Source organism: Lottia gigantea, assembly GCF_000327385.1.
Source record: "Lottia gigantea unplaced genomic scaffold LOTGIsca_43, whole genome shotgun sequence".
Lineage (NCBI taxonomy): Eukaryota > Metazoa > Mollusca > Gastropoda > Lottiidae > Lottia > Lottia gigantea.
Window position 1 is genome coordinate 1,727,769 of NW_008709504.1, and position 15,626 is coordinate 1,743,394.

Consider the following 15,626-nt stretch of genomic DNA (forward strand, 5'->3'; position numbering starts at 1 on the left):
GAATTTTTCAAATATCTACAAAATTCCGGAAGTTGAAATTTGAAGTTTGGAGGCGAATGACGTCAAAACCGGAAGTGATATCTAAATTTTGAAAGCATATTTTTGTTCACAATCAAAATGTTTATCTACATGAAAATTTTCAGATCGATCGCAATAAAATTGTGGAAGTTTAAAAAAAACTTTAAATAAAATCTCCAAAAGTCAGCGACAAAAGTCAAAATTTGAAATTTCTTAAATTGCTATCTTTTAGATATTAGTTCAAAGTAATGAACAAAACAAAAATTATGTTCAAAATAGATTCAGAATAATGGCAGGTATTGGAAAGACGTAATGAACGGTTAAAGTCCTACGTCATTTCCGGTTGGGCGAAGATGCGTCATTTTACATTTAAACAATAGCGACACGCTAAGTATAAGAGATAATGATGTCAGATAATCTGTGGTATGTGCAGTTTTGGCTGGGGAGCGTGACCAGAAGTAGACAACAAAAAAAAAAAAAAAAATAGTCATTTCGAAAACAATGCAGTGCGTTCGAAGAACACACTGCGATAACTCATTTGAAATATTATTTGCTTGTTTCATTCTCAGTAGGTTTCACAAGTTTGTCAAAATCTGTCAAGAATTGTGCCTTCTAAAGTGTTTACCAGTTAGAAATTAAATGAGTTTTAAAAAACAAGGGCAATAACTCACTTTTTCTGATTTTCAATAGGTTTCATCCATGGGTGATAATCAACACTTACACAAAGTTTCGTCAAAATCTGTCAAGAATTGTGGTCAAGAGTGTGGACTGACGGACGGACAGTCATGGGTGAGACCCATATACATATATTTAACATGGGCGTATACAAAATACATATTAAGATCAATTTAATTTATAGATCAAAGTTACATTTCAATATTCTGGTGTTTTTGTCCTGAAGAAATCTATCTGAATCCTGCAGATTTATTATTGATAGGTCTCTTGATAAAGTTAGGTCCCGACATATAGGCCTTATTCTTTGGTTCTGCTTCAAAGCGATTCAGAAAAGAACAAAGTTTGGGGAATTTATCCAAACAGCCAGGTGACATGATTCTTTGTTGATCTAATAACTCGTACATTGGAAAGTCACAAATAGTTATCTAAAATAAAAAGAGTAATAAAATTTTACAATGCAAGTCTTGTTCAAATGAAGTAGTTGAAAAGAGATTTCACAAATTAAAGAGCTTAAGAACTTCTATAATCACCATTCAGAGTATCATTACATTGTCTGAAATGACTCCAAGAAAAAGAACTACACAATGATGTTTGACTCTTAACTATTTGTCTATTTCATGGTACCAATAAATTCTACTGTTTCAAAATAACACAAATTGAAACCATACAGAAGTCTTAGAAGGTAAGAAATAAAATATGAGAATATTACAATTAAAACATATCCACGTGTCTCACATGATATATATTACCAAATACTGATACTGGGTACCAAAAACAATATTAGCTTATTTCTTGGAGGGAAAACCGAGGATAGTCCTCACTTGCTGACCACAGTCAAATATAGGTAGATCATACTATTAAGACCACTAGTATTGCTTGAAGACATATGGTAGGTTTATCAACTCAGAATTCCTTCAGAGAGTGCACACTGCTGATTGATATCTTTTGTGACTTACCTTATCACCAGCAAACCAGGGTTTACTTCCAAGATAATTTTCAAATTTGGTAAGAGTATCAGGTAAATTTTTAAAATAATCTCCAACTAACTTTTTCTACAAATCAAATAAATGAAAAGACATTAGTTAATATTCTTGAGCAATCTGCTTTCTATATGTAGGTCTGAACAATAATTAGAAACACTGGCAATCAGTTTAATGATCTCCAATAACATTTATCATTAAAAACATGTTAAAATACAAACATACAGACATAAGACAATATTATATCAAGGAATTGTTTCAAATAAAAGTTAAATAGATGAATGGTTACAAATGATGAACACTTTCCATGAAATGTGTCAAAATCCTTCTTTTTTGTGGCTTATATCAGGTTTTTATTCTAGGATTATTCATAGAGTATTAAAGCCAAGATAATTTGATTACATAATTAAATGACATCTTTTGCACCAAATTTCAGTTTCACAGACTGTTAAATGCTACCAGTTTTAAAATTCCTTGTCAAAAATTTCAATGCCATAATGTAGATTTTTTAAATAAGATGAATGACCACCTAATTCTTGATTGGAATTCAATGATTAAAGTGTGTGGGACTCTAGACTGAATTTTAGAACAAGGGAATGTAATACCTCATGAAAAAGTTTGGACAACAATTTTGTCATTAGAAAAAGCAATAAGTATATTAGGTTTGTCCAAAAATGGGGGTCCCATTGACCATTTGTTCAATTCTAAATCTTAACAAATATTACAATAATTACTTTCAGCATTATATTTTCTGACAGGGAATTTTTTAAATGTTGCTATTTTAAAGTACTTTAACGTATGAAGCTCATCTGTATCTCTATTATTGAGCTGAATTCATTATGGTTCAAGCTTTAATACTATGCGAATTATCTTGAAACACAAAGTATAATCGTTTTTTACAGATCACCCAATATAGTGTTCTCAAGTTATTTTGTACACTGTTCTGTGGTTATAGATAACAGTAATATATTTCAAATGGGTGTATTAAAACAAAATACTGTATACATTCCACTTACATAATCAGGATTATAGACCAGTCTAACTACTCCATTTCTAAAATCCATGGCATTTTCAGTCATCATATCACATGCTACCTTTTCTTTGACTGTTTTACCCACTAGAAAATAAAGACATCTATCTGAAAGTCTCAACTAAAAACTAAATTCAACTTCAAAAATTAGCTCTCAACATTTTGTTTGAAATCAATTGCAGTTTCCATGGACACTACAATGACACAAATCAGACTATTCCCTGACGCACTGATGAGTTTTACGAAAATTTCAAATACTCTGTAATTTCAGATATTCTGCACAATCAAAAAACTTTTTTGTGGTCTTGGTTGATTTCCTTCTTACTTCAGTTTAAAATACTTTGAAGACTATGACATTCTGTCTATTATGAGACTTATCAAGGCACTTAACAGGCAGAAAAATCGGTATAATCTAACACATAGTCATCTAAATCACTTATTACCAATTAGATTATTGATAATCCAACATAAATTGACATAAAAACAAAAGATCGCTAACATCAATTCTGTTGATCAATCACCGCCAATCATGTGTTTAGAAAATAGTCATGTGCAATTACTAGTAATGTTTTTACAATCGGCTATCTTTTGCCACATTTTCATTGATGAATATAAATTCTTTCAATATCTTCTGTGTCTGGATGTAATTATACTTTCCTGATATATTTTCAGTATATCAAGGGAAGTCACTTCATACCAAAAATCTAATTTGTGCAAGATATTGTTGATTTAATCAAACACACATTATTTAATAAAATTCTGACATAAACTGTCACCTCTATTGTGTTAACAAGCAAACAAATTTTGATGCGTTTTTAACCAAGTGAAGGGCAGTAACTCAAATTCAGTTGATCGAAAAATTGTAAAATTAAATCTTGACTAGGATCTCTTCATTATAAATGATCACATCAACTTTCATTTAAATTGGATGAAAACTGTAGTCTCTTTTGTGTTCACAAACAAATTTAGATGTGTTTTTCCCAAATCAAGGGCAATAACCCAAAATAGTTCATCAAAAGATCGTCAAATTCGAACTTGTCTAAGATCTCATCACTATAAGTGATCACACAAAATTTCATTTACATTGAATGACAACAGTAGTCTCTATTTTGATGAGTTTTTTCTAAATCAAGGGCAATAACTCCAAAACCGTTCATCAAAAGATATCCAAATTCAAACTTGTTCAAGATCTCATCAATATAAATGATCACACCAAATTTCATCAAAATCAGATAAAAACTGTTGTCTCTTTTGCCTTCACAAGCAATTGCGGACCGATGGACTGACGGACGGACAGACAGGGGCAACGACAATACACAAGCACATTATTATGTGGTGATTCCATTATAATGTGGGCATATAATAAAATAGTAAATTTGGAACTGCCTAATCACAATATGGTCTGGGATAAGACCATGGAGAAAAAATAAAAAAAATATTAAAAATTATCTGAAAACATAGTTTTCCAAGTTCATGTCTATTATTTTTATGTAAGTGCAACACATAGTTTCATAATGCTCATATATCGTGACACTGCTGTTTCATGTCAGCATTAAATCAATTTTATATTCATAATTTTAAGTGCTGTATGACTATGTTTTCATTTAACTGATTAGACAGAAGTGATTACTTACATAAATCATGTTTACCACCAATATATCTTAATATAGTGTTACTCTGTGTCATACTGACATTTCCATCAATATAATACGGCAACTACAAATAATAAATGATCTATATACCTTCATATTTATCTACATTTTCAAGGGGTTATAGAAATATTTCATTCCACAGTGTTAATCACAATCACAAATGAAGTTAGTATTGTCAACTTCATATCATTATTACATTACAGAATATTAATAACTACATTGAATTGACTACATAGTCCAAACTTTCAGTAAAATTTTATCAGAGGTGAAACCAACCTAGAATCTTTATATTATACTGAAAGTGATACATAGAGCTGAAATTAAGATCTATCAGCTGATAGAGCTAATATATTCAACAGCTGATCATCAAGGTCTCATAGGGGAACACACAGCAGCATTAAGCCCATAGCTAAAACCCTTCATCCGATTATTACCAATTTCGAACTCAACCAAGATCTCATCAATATATACATGCATAGCAAGTTTCATCAAGATCGGATAAAAGCTGTAGTCTATATCGTCCTAAATTTGCCAAATTTTACTAGATTTGACTAAGTCAAGGGCAATAATTTCGAAGCCCTTCATCGGACTAATACAAATTTCAAAATTGACTGAGATCTGATCAATATATACTCATACAAAGTTTCATGAAGATCGCATTAAAATGGAGTCAAATTTAACGTGTTTTAACTGAGTCAACGGAAATAACTCTGAAACCATTTATCTGAAAGTCTCATCAAGATTGATTAAAAACTGTCATGCCTACAAGCCAAATTTGATGCATTTTTACTAAGTCAAGGACAGTAACTCCGACACAGTTCATCCGACTTATTAATTTCGAAATATATTTCATATATAAAACCATTTATATTCTAACATTTCCCTCTAATACAATAGAGATTCCTCTCGGTGGACTAAATACAAAATGAAGAACTAAAGATGAAGTCACAACAAGGCTTGAAATAAGCGTCCGGACACGGACATTGTCCAGTACTATTTCGGCAAATGTCTGGTACAATCTCTTTTGGGGACATTTTTGTCTGGTACCAAATCTATGAAAAAATATTGTTTTTCTTGTTGAAAAGATCGTGAATTATCGCGATTCTGACCGTTTATATTTCCAATAGACGTCAAAGTTGTGTGTTCTTGAAAAATGTTCTTTTTCGTGTAACAGATTGACATTTCTCGCCTGGGAAAGCTAAAAAGTTTGAAATGACAATAACATAGTCTCGATCATTCAGATAACTAGCACCTAGAGAAGAAATGCAAGGTCTGGATGATCAAGTCAAAACACAATGAACGGTGTTGACACAATTAGTTCAAGTCAAGTTGTTTGTCAGAATCTTTTAGTAATATTAACTCTATAATTACTTTCTATATACATGAGATGATCTTTCATATGGTACTATATATTATAATCATGAAGTTTAATCACGCTTTAATACTTTTATTTCAAATATTACATAAGAATTTGATACAAAGATATACACTGAGCCGGAAGAAATTGTCAGGCACCATGTTAAATAAACACCGCCAGATGTGTTGATTAGCGAGAGTATTCTTAAATCCGAAAGTAGAAAAATAATGAAAGTAGGAAATTCATTGGCTGATATAAATAGATATCTTATCTTGTCCAATCAAATAAGTTATTACTTCTGATGGCTCTTTTTTATACGTTCCTATAACTTTTTAACAAGATACGATTTAATTCAATTACGGCTTTATCGTTCCCTGAGAGTCATCAGAAATATAAATAATCCCTATGGTCTGTTTGAATGACATAAACTATTCTTAGCTAGTTGTTAACCTGTATTATTTGCAGGTGAGAAAACGGTGAATTTCAGTCCAAAAATTGATGGGTTTTAAATGCGATTTTTCAATTGAAAATACCATATTTTTTTATGTCCGGTACAAAATTTCAAATGTCAGACAAATCGAATTGTGCCGGACAAAATGTCCAACCCAATTTCTGGAGTTATTTCAAGCCATGATTCACAATAGTAATGATCTCACTAGTCCTACATTGGGAAAGTAGTATTGAAGTACGGTACAAAAAGTTTTAATGTAAATTCTAAATATTGTTACTTGGAAAAGATTTTCAATGTTGTTATGTAGGACTATTGGGATCATTAGCTTTATGATGTCATCTTTTTTTCTTCATTTTGTATTTAGTCCTCCGTGAGGAATCTCTTGTATTAGAGGGAATTGTTGAAAAATAAATGGTTTTATATATGACAGTGTTTTTTAATTTGTATTTGACTCACTGTGTATCCTGTCATTAGAATCCAGCTTATTATTTCAAACTGTAATCACCATAATCTTCTTCATGACTGGTTTAGATGTTCAACTACTATTATTAGTTTGATTGTGCACATTTCCATGTGGGCATATAAAAATGCATAGTCTACCACATAATATTCATACTGTAGCCATCAGTTATATATATTGATGAGATCTCTGTTAAGTTTGAATTTGGTAATAATGAAATCAATCTATTACATGCATACCAAGTTTTATTAAGGTGGGATAAAAACTGTAGTCTCGTGCAGAGCCAATTTAGCAAATTCTTACTAACTTCAGAGAAATAACTCTGAAAACGATCACCTGATTATTAGCAATTTCGAACTTGACCAAGATCTCATCCATATATATATGCATACCGAGTTTCATCAAGATCAGATAAAAACTGTAGTCTCTATCATACATTCAAGCCAAATTTGATGCATTCTTACTAAGTTAAGGGCAATAACTCTAAAATCGTTCATCCAATTATTACAAATATTTCGTACTTAACCAAAATCTTATAAATGTATACATGCAAACTAAGATTCGTCCAGATCAGATAAAGATAGTGGACCACAGCCATATACGCCCACCACAGCATGCGAATGGTAAATATTCAATATTTTGGGGCAAGGGCAATAACTTTGCTTCTAACGGTCGAAAATAGCTCAAATTCGAACTTGATCTTCGTTTTAAGAATATGTATACACATACCAAATTTCAATTCCATCAAAAAATCTAGTTTTTAGAGTGTTTACAAGCAAATGTAACCGACCAACCAACGGATCATCGTTTCATGAATATGTATGCACATACCGAATTTCATTTGATTCCTTCAAACACTCTAGTTTTTAGAGTGTTTACGAGCAATTGATGTTGATAGAAGCACTTACTGTATAGAGGTTAAAGGGCGTTAACTCCTCAAACTTGACGTAAGAGGCCTAAATCTTGAAAAAGCCTTAAATTTCATCAGAAGTAAACTAAACTTTCTCAAACCTTTCGATTTAGGTCCAATAACATTTTAAGTTTCATCAAAATCGGTTGAAAACTAAGAGAGTAATAGCATATTCAAGATTTTGGGGCAAGGGCAATAACTCTGCTTCTAAAGGTTGAAAATAGCTCAAAGTCGAACTTGATCTTCGTTTTATGAATATGTATACACACATCGTATTTCATTTGATTTCATCAAAAAATCTAGTTTTTAGAGCGTTTACAAGCAAATGTTGACGGACCGACAGGGGTGCCGACAATATACGTCTACATAGAGAGATGTGGGCGTATAAAAACTGTAGCCTCTACTCTACAAGAAATGTGAACAGGGGCGATGGCAATATAAAAACCTACTTCCAGACATTCATAATGGATAGTGCCATTTTCCATAAATAACAATTGTGTTAAAAAAAAGCAAATTCAATACAGAACTTACATTGGGAAAATCTAATCCTAAGGTATATTTAACTTTTGTCCATTCTTCAACACTGTATCCAGGAGCTGAAATATTCGAGAGAAAAAATATATATAAACACACATTCATTTTGTGCCATTATATGTCCGACCTGATACATTGGTGAAACGTTACATGGAAAAGAAAAGCAATTTAACATTCTATAGTTAAAAGTCTATAAGCCATTTAATGTTCGGTAGTGAAAAGACACATGAAGTTGATAATAGTCGGTGGTAAACATTTGGTAGTAAAAAGTCAATTTTCAATTAGCTAAAGTATACATTGCACAACAAAAATGAAAATATTTTTGAATAGATCTCGTCAAGTATAATAACTTTTGTTCTGGTCAAGAGGTCAATAAAGGTCAAATAAAACAGATATGAACCTTAAAAGTTTTGAAAATTGCTGTTTTCGGACGCCTGTTAAAGCGGAAGTATATGTTGGACATCCTTGGAAAGGTCAAGGTCATCCATGATCAAGGTAAAAAAAAACTTCGTAAATTAAAAAACCTTTTCTTTTTTTTGAAATAAATGACCCAGACAATTATACCACTAGGAATTTAGTTTCCTATTTTAATTTTTAAGTTGACAAATCCATTATTTGCAAGTTATAACAGAAACTCAATTACGTTATGTCAATGGTCTTTTTAGTTTGATTATAAAATAAATTTTTCTGCCAAAATTATTTTTTCATCATGTTTTAGGACAAAGTTATGAAAGCATAGACACAGGACTTTTAAGAAAAGTTTCCAAAAAATCATGTTTCCCTTTATAGATAGATATAGGCCTAGTTGTCTTATTTTCTCTTGTTTTTTAAATGAATGTCATTCTGTCAAGAGTACATATATATATGATCATCCAAATATTCAGAATTAACTTCCAGGCTATTATGTAAATATTTCATATGGTATTAAGTAAATCAGCACACACTTACTGTAAATACTGTAAAAAATACTGTTTTATGTTGGGCATAAAGAAATAACACAAAATATTGCACATGATTTGCATAGAGTCAGTAGCAACAATTTCTATGTAAATATATCGCTTAACACAGTTGTTTTGTTATCTGCAGAAAAACTGGATTAGAAAAAATAATCAGCTCACCTTCTCCTTGTTCATATTGAACATCTTCAAATTCTTCGCCGACATAATTCAGTAAAAATCTGATGGGCTGAGCAAGCTGAAATTATATCTATTTATCATTATTAATATTTAAACAATCTAGCATATATTTATAACTAGTATATACCTGTAGTAATATTGACTATATTATTGTATGACATACTTATATGTTATCCCACTACACTAATAGAAAATAGAGTCATGCCTATGTGCTAATTATATCCATATTACATATATATTGAATATGGTCTGGACTATTTTCTCTACTCCTGATTCCATTGATGATGTCATTTTATTTTAACCACAATAATGTGCAATATGACTTGAAGGACATTTAGAAGTAAGGTGTACATATCATAAACACACGACAATATTTTGTTGTAATTGGAATAAGTACACTTCTTCAATAAAATAATTCATCACACTTTATCTGGACAGCAATATAACTACTAGTATAATATCTGTTATATTGATCATATTACTGGTAATCTATCACCACTGAATGGCACTAGCAAATGGAATGCTCTAAAAATGATAATTCTTGATCAGTACTACATCATTTTCACGCAAGGTTAACATTCCACTTTGGACGTGCGATAACTTCCTCCTCCTGATATATAAAACATTCATATAGGGGGCAACAATTTTAAAACACTCTCCCTACAGGCAAGTGTCCCAAAGTGATAATACTGACTGAATGACATGCATTTCATTGGGTGAGGGAGGTGGCATTGTATTTAAATTTTAGTACAGCATTCGGAAGACTCTCGCAAGACTGCCTTTGTGAGAGGCCATCAGGATTCTCCTTGATTTCGACAAATTTTTAGGACTGAAAACCAATCATGAAGATGATGAATGGTGATCATAGTTGTAAAAAAACTATGATTCTTTGACAGGATGAATATATGAGACTTTAAAGGGTTGTTCCCATACGTATCTGAAAGTTTCAACTAAAAAAATCCAGACGTTAATTTTTAACGCCAAAACTTTAGGTAAAAGGTTGCGTAAGCTTTTAAAGTTTGTTATGCTTTTCGCAAGCTGTTAAAAAACTACTGTTAGAAATATGTCTCCTAGATTTTCTCAAGATTTTAACTACATGTAAACATAACAAGCCGTTTTTAATTAACCCTTTTAAAAGAAATTCAGTTTTATCAAGTAGATACATAGATATAAATAGCATAGAAATATTTTCAGGTACAATTTTCGATGTTTTGATATTGAAAATATTTTACAAAAAAAGCGGAATGCCCCTTTAAATAATAAAACTTCTGTCAAAATAAACCATTTATTCCTCCGTTTTGTGTGTCTAAAAATACACATCCTCAGGGAGTCCAAAACCAACACAATTAAAAAAGGTAAATGATTTACCCTTTAATTTGTGTTGGTTTTGTTTTTAGACACATGAAACGTTGAAGGAATAAATGGCTCATTTTGACAGAGGTTTTATAATTTAAAGACCCATTTCATGTGGGCGTATAAAAATCAGATAAAAAACTGATGTCTCTATTGTGTACACAGGCAAAGTTTGACACATTTTTCATAAGTTAAGGGCAGCTCAAAAGCAGTTCATCGAAAAATAGGAACTTTCTAACTTGTCTATGTACAATCTCATAAATAGAAATGATCACACCAAGTTTCATTAAAATCAGATTTTAGCTATTTTCAAAATGTCTGCCACTAAAACGAAATGTTGACATTTGGGTTCGAAAATACATGAATATATCTCATAACAAGCTTCAGGATAGGTCCAAGAATATGTCTGGAAGCCGAAGAACATACCTAAAGTCCCTATAAATCCCCAGAGTGTTTTCAAAAAATCCAAGATGGCAGCCAAAATGGCCACCATTTTTTGGTTATCAAATAAACTTAAAATGGGGCTTCCCAAAAACACAAAAAATTGGTTTAAATATGTGTTTTGAGACACTAGAAACCCACTAACAAATCATTCATTTAATCATTTTTTAAATCCAAGTATCAATAAAACCGCTTGAAAAGAAGGAGAACATTTTGAAGTTCTGTTATTTTGTAATATCATCTCAATTCAAGCTTCAAATGCAAAGCCTGTTTAAAGAAAATTCGAAAATAAAAAAAGAAATATATGTTTAAAAACTTGGGGTCGAGTTTAAGAAACAAAGAAACTCAAATAAAAGAAGTTTTAAAACTCTGAATTTAGCCATTTTCTTCATATTCTGGAAAAAATAAGTGACAAAACATCCTCATTGTCACTGTTAATACACATTGATTTCTATTTGTGTTGATGAGGCCATTGCCTTTATTGCGCATAGGGCTGGATATCGATTACAAAATTAAGATCAACTATCGATGGCAGACTATCGATCAATAATCGATAAAAAATCCAAAAAATTTAATTGAGAAACCTTGGAAATACTACATTAAAGATAGCTTGCCAGGCAAGGTAACATACGCCCACTACCAGCTGTCAGAAATGATAACAAAGTCTGTGGTGGTTTAATATGTGAAACCTATCATCCGATTTTTAATAATTTCAAGCTTTACTGAGAACTCATACCAAGTTTCATCAAGATCGTATAAACAATGTAGTCTCTATCAAACTATTTTTAACAAATTTTGACGCGTTTTTACAAAGTCAAGGGCAATAACTCAAAAACCGTTAATTGAAAATGCGTCAAATTAGAACTTATCTGAGATCTTATCAATGATCACACCAAGTTTCATCAGAATCGGTTGAAAACTGTAGCGTCAATCCTGCTCACGAACTATTTTTAACAAATTTCGACGCGTTTTAACAAATTCAAGGGCAATAACTCAAAAACCGTTCATCGAAAATGCGTCAAGTTAGAACTTGTCCAAGATCTTATCAATTCCAATGATCACACCAAGTTTTATCAGAATCGGTTGATAAACTGTAGCTTCAATCCTGCTCACAAACTATTTTTAACAAATTTCGAAGCGTTTTAACAAAGTCAAGGGCAATAACTCAATAACCTTTCATCGAAAATGCGTCAAGTTAGAACTTGTCCAAGATCTTATGAATTCCAAAGATCACACCAAGTTTCATCAGAATCGGATGAAAACTGTAGCTTCAATCCTGCTCACGAACAATTTTTAACAAATTTCAAGGCGTTCCAAGTCAAGGGCAACATCTCAACAACCGTTCATCGAAAATATGTCAAATTCGAACTTGACCGAGATCTTATCAATCTAAAGCATCACACCAAGTTTTATCAAAATCAGATAAAAACTGTAGTCTCTATAGTGGGCGTATAAAAATGTGTCAATGACATTGTCTGTGATTGTATTTATCTTTATTAAAATCATTCTATCTTCGTTGACTTTTTAAATTTTGTTAATGGTCAGAAACTATATATCAACACCAAAATATGAACTGTTCAGTTTGCCATCACGGCTCTCGCATGAGTTACGTCACACATTCATTCACTCCATTGGTCAAATACAGTGGGAAAATTTATTTCTCAGCCAATAGAAATAGGGTGACTTCAAAAGGGACGAGTTCAATAGAGGATGGAGGAGAACTACGTTAATTCTATGTCATTACTATGAAATTTTTGAAAATACTAAGAAACTATGAGAAACAAACATATGCTATATGACAAAGCATATCAGGAAATGTGTCCACATGCATAGTATGATGTTAACTATCGATTGTGCCTTTAACGCGATAAACAAACCTTGACCATATCTGTACACCCCCCTCTAAAATAGGCTAATCTGAAAGTACGTCTGGTGTGTTAGCGTACTACTAGCAGACGACAAGCACTAAAATGGAAGTGGATCAGGATCATAATTACTGGATTAAGAGGACTAATATGGAAGTAGATCAGGGTGATAATTACTGGTCGATATTGAACACTAAAATTTCAGTAACTGGTGACCACAATTATTCATTACCTAGAAACAACCATGCCTATCCCCACTACATTTTTAAGACTATTGTGAGTACTGGGAATATTGCTTTCTAGTAATAATGTTAGAAGATAAGACCATAGTAGTAGTGAGCCATCCTACACCTAGAAAACCTGGATTTAAGATCATTTTAACTATTAGGTAAGTCAATGTGTCTGGATGAAAAGCTAACGCTCTATTTCAAGGCATTGCCTTATTCATATTAAGCATAAAAGCCAATTTTTGAAGTCTATTAAGGGCTGCTAAAGAATAATTATTACAAGTATCCCAAATGGTGGAGTAGTAATCAATGTGGGACCGAAAATGAGTGAAATAGAATAATTTAATAAGGTTTGAAGGCAGGAGATGTCTCACAATTTCCATAAAGGAGCTAACTCTATGTGGGCCTTTCCACAGCCGAACATTACCAATACTGCAAAATAGCCTACCAACCGACAAATTTAAAATTTCATTGGTTATGTTTCCGAAAACAGGGAAAAAGACCATTTCTAAATACATAGTGTATTTAATTACCTTATTTCTAACTTAAGCCTACAAATATGTCTTTTGAACATGGTCTAGCTAATAATTTTTTATACAAAATATTGCAACATTATCACAATCTATTTTAGTTAGTGAGTAAACAAGGAATTTATTTTTACCATTTTCAATCAGGTTTCAGTCAATTTGATCCACAAACTTTTTTACGTCCTCACACAATCCTTACACTATAGAGTACTTGATTTATTCATTAGAAACGTCAATTAATCAAACAATAAGCATATATTTTTGTAGTTCAGTCATAACATCATTAATTCTCTCTACACCATTAATGTCATGCCTGCGGTTCAATCAAAGCATTTTTTAGTAAAACTGATCTTGAGTTTGCCATTTAAAATTGTATGCACAGTCACGTTCTAAGGTAATATAATCAAGTGATACTAACAAAACGAAAGTTACAGTGATGCCCCATACCAATTTAGTCATTGTAAAAGTAGTTTAATATAAATGCATCTTCAGAGGTGCGAAAAATCCACATAAAACAGTGGCAATTTTTTCTGACTTCAGACGATTGTCAAAATAACTATAAGAGGCTGGAATAGAGGCAGATGTTTCGGACTAGTTTGTTAGTTATATAAAACTGTAGGATTTCTATAAATAGAACTTGTATAATAAAATGATTCAAGATATTGAATTTAAAATCATCTTTTCAGACAAGACTTCAACGTAGTAACACATCAATAGTCCTTGCTACAGATTGCTGATGACGATATCGACATGTATTCGATAAGTAGGCCTCTAATAATGTACCGCATCTTTGAATTTTGTCGTATGTCACACTGTCTTGTATAGCCTAATGACAATGTCATCAACATCGAAAATAAACGATTTACTACATATATTTAATCATACTTACACCTCTAATCTTCCAATATCCTAATTTTGGCATGTTAAAATTATTGTTAAGTGCACGTTACAGATGCAAAGATCGAAATGTCACTGTAGAAATTGAGCACGCGATAATGTCCTGGAAATTTAAACCATCATCATGGTAGTCGACATCAACCAGTCTTAATATTTAAAGTTGGAGTTTCTCCTTACATTAAAATTGTGGTGGTTTTTTCAAAAAATTATAAAACAGCCTAAGAAAACATATTCACACGAATGTTTGAAAAATTATAGTCCTTTACTGGTGAAATATGCCTTGACTGGGATTCTTCAATATTATGCCCAAAAATTAGGAGGGTTGAGATGTTGGGCGAAGCAGGACTGAGATTACCAAAGGTGCGAGACATTACCTGTCTCTTACGGTTTTTTTTTCGGTCGCTGCCTCCGTCTCCTACACCTATAAGGGCTTAACTAGCGTACAATCCAATCCAATTCTATCCGACTCGCTAAGCAGCCTCCAATCTATTTTTCTCACCTCTTCTAATTGCAGGTCAGAAGTTATTGCCGGAATAAGAAGAATGATCCACAACTACCAAACCAACAACGACCACAAGATTGAATTAGTATGGATACCATCGCACGTCTCCATTCCTGGCAATGATCAAGCAGACCGCTGTGCCAAGGAAAGTCTGAGTCTGGAGGATATGGAGCCTGTAGAATACTCCTATTCGGAATTCTGCAGTATCGTACATTCGAGTAACCTAATTTCGTGGAAACCTATTATTCGTGGATTTCCGGAAAGGATTAATAATTTACATGAGCGACCTTGCGCGACCTCCGCATTAGTTTGTTTTGATAAACATGGGTTTTCTCTACAATATTAGCTAGTAGAATGAATCCAGTAGTTTCAAGCAAGGTAAAATGTATTAATGTATACTTTGACAAATACAAAATGGCGGATTTCACTTATTACCAAACGTCACCATTTTTTATCGGCCGAATTTCCTTATAATCCCAAGCGGTAATCGGAATTCCAAGTGTCGTCTGCTAGAATATAATCCAACGAATGAAGTCACGTGATCAACTAGCGGATTCCGTGTCAGCAGAAAATTTCTATGGAACCATATTCTTATGTTGTTTCAGTGATTT

General features: G+C 32.2%; 1 protein-coding gene across 1 annotated transcript; it reads right to left on the reverse strand.

Annotated features, from left to right (window-relative positions):
- Positions 1-844: 844 nt before the first annotated feature.
- LOTGIDRAFT_233779 (hypothetical protein) lies at positions 845-14,634 on the reverse strand. Its single transcript, XM_009060613.1, has 7 exons — positions 14,506-14,634; positions 9,186-9,261; positions 8,065-8,129; positions 4,338-4,419; positions 2,690-2,790; positions 1,650-1,745; positions 845-1,118 (listed from the first exon to the last, which is right to left on the reverse strand). Exons 1-7 carry the CDS (start codon positions 14,536-14,538, stop codon positions 924-926), a joined length of 648 nt encoding a protein of 215 aa, XP_009058861.1. The 5' UTR covers positions 14,539-14,634; the 3' UTR covers positions 845-923.
- Between the last annotated feature and the right edge of the window lie 992 nt (positions 14,635-15,626).

Coding starts and splice junctions, on each gene's coding strand:
- LOTGIDRAFT_233779 (XM_009060613.1), bottom strand. CDS start 14,538: ATGCCAAAATTAGGATATTGGAAGATTAGAGGT. Junction 9,262..14,505: donor GATATTGGAAGATTAGAGGT/GTAAGTATGATT, acceptor ATATAATTTCAG/CTTGCTCAGCCCATCAGATT. Junction 1,746..2,689: donor TGGTCTATAATCCTGATTAT/GTAAGTGGAATG, acceptor TTTGATTTGTAG/AAAAAGTTAGTTGGAGATTA.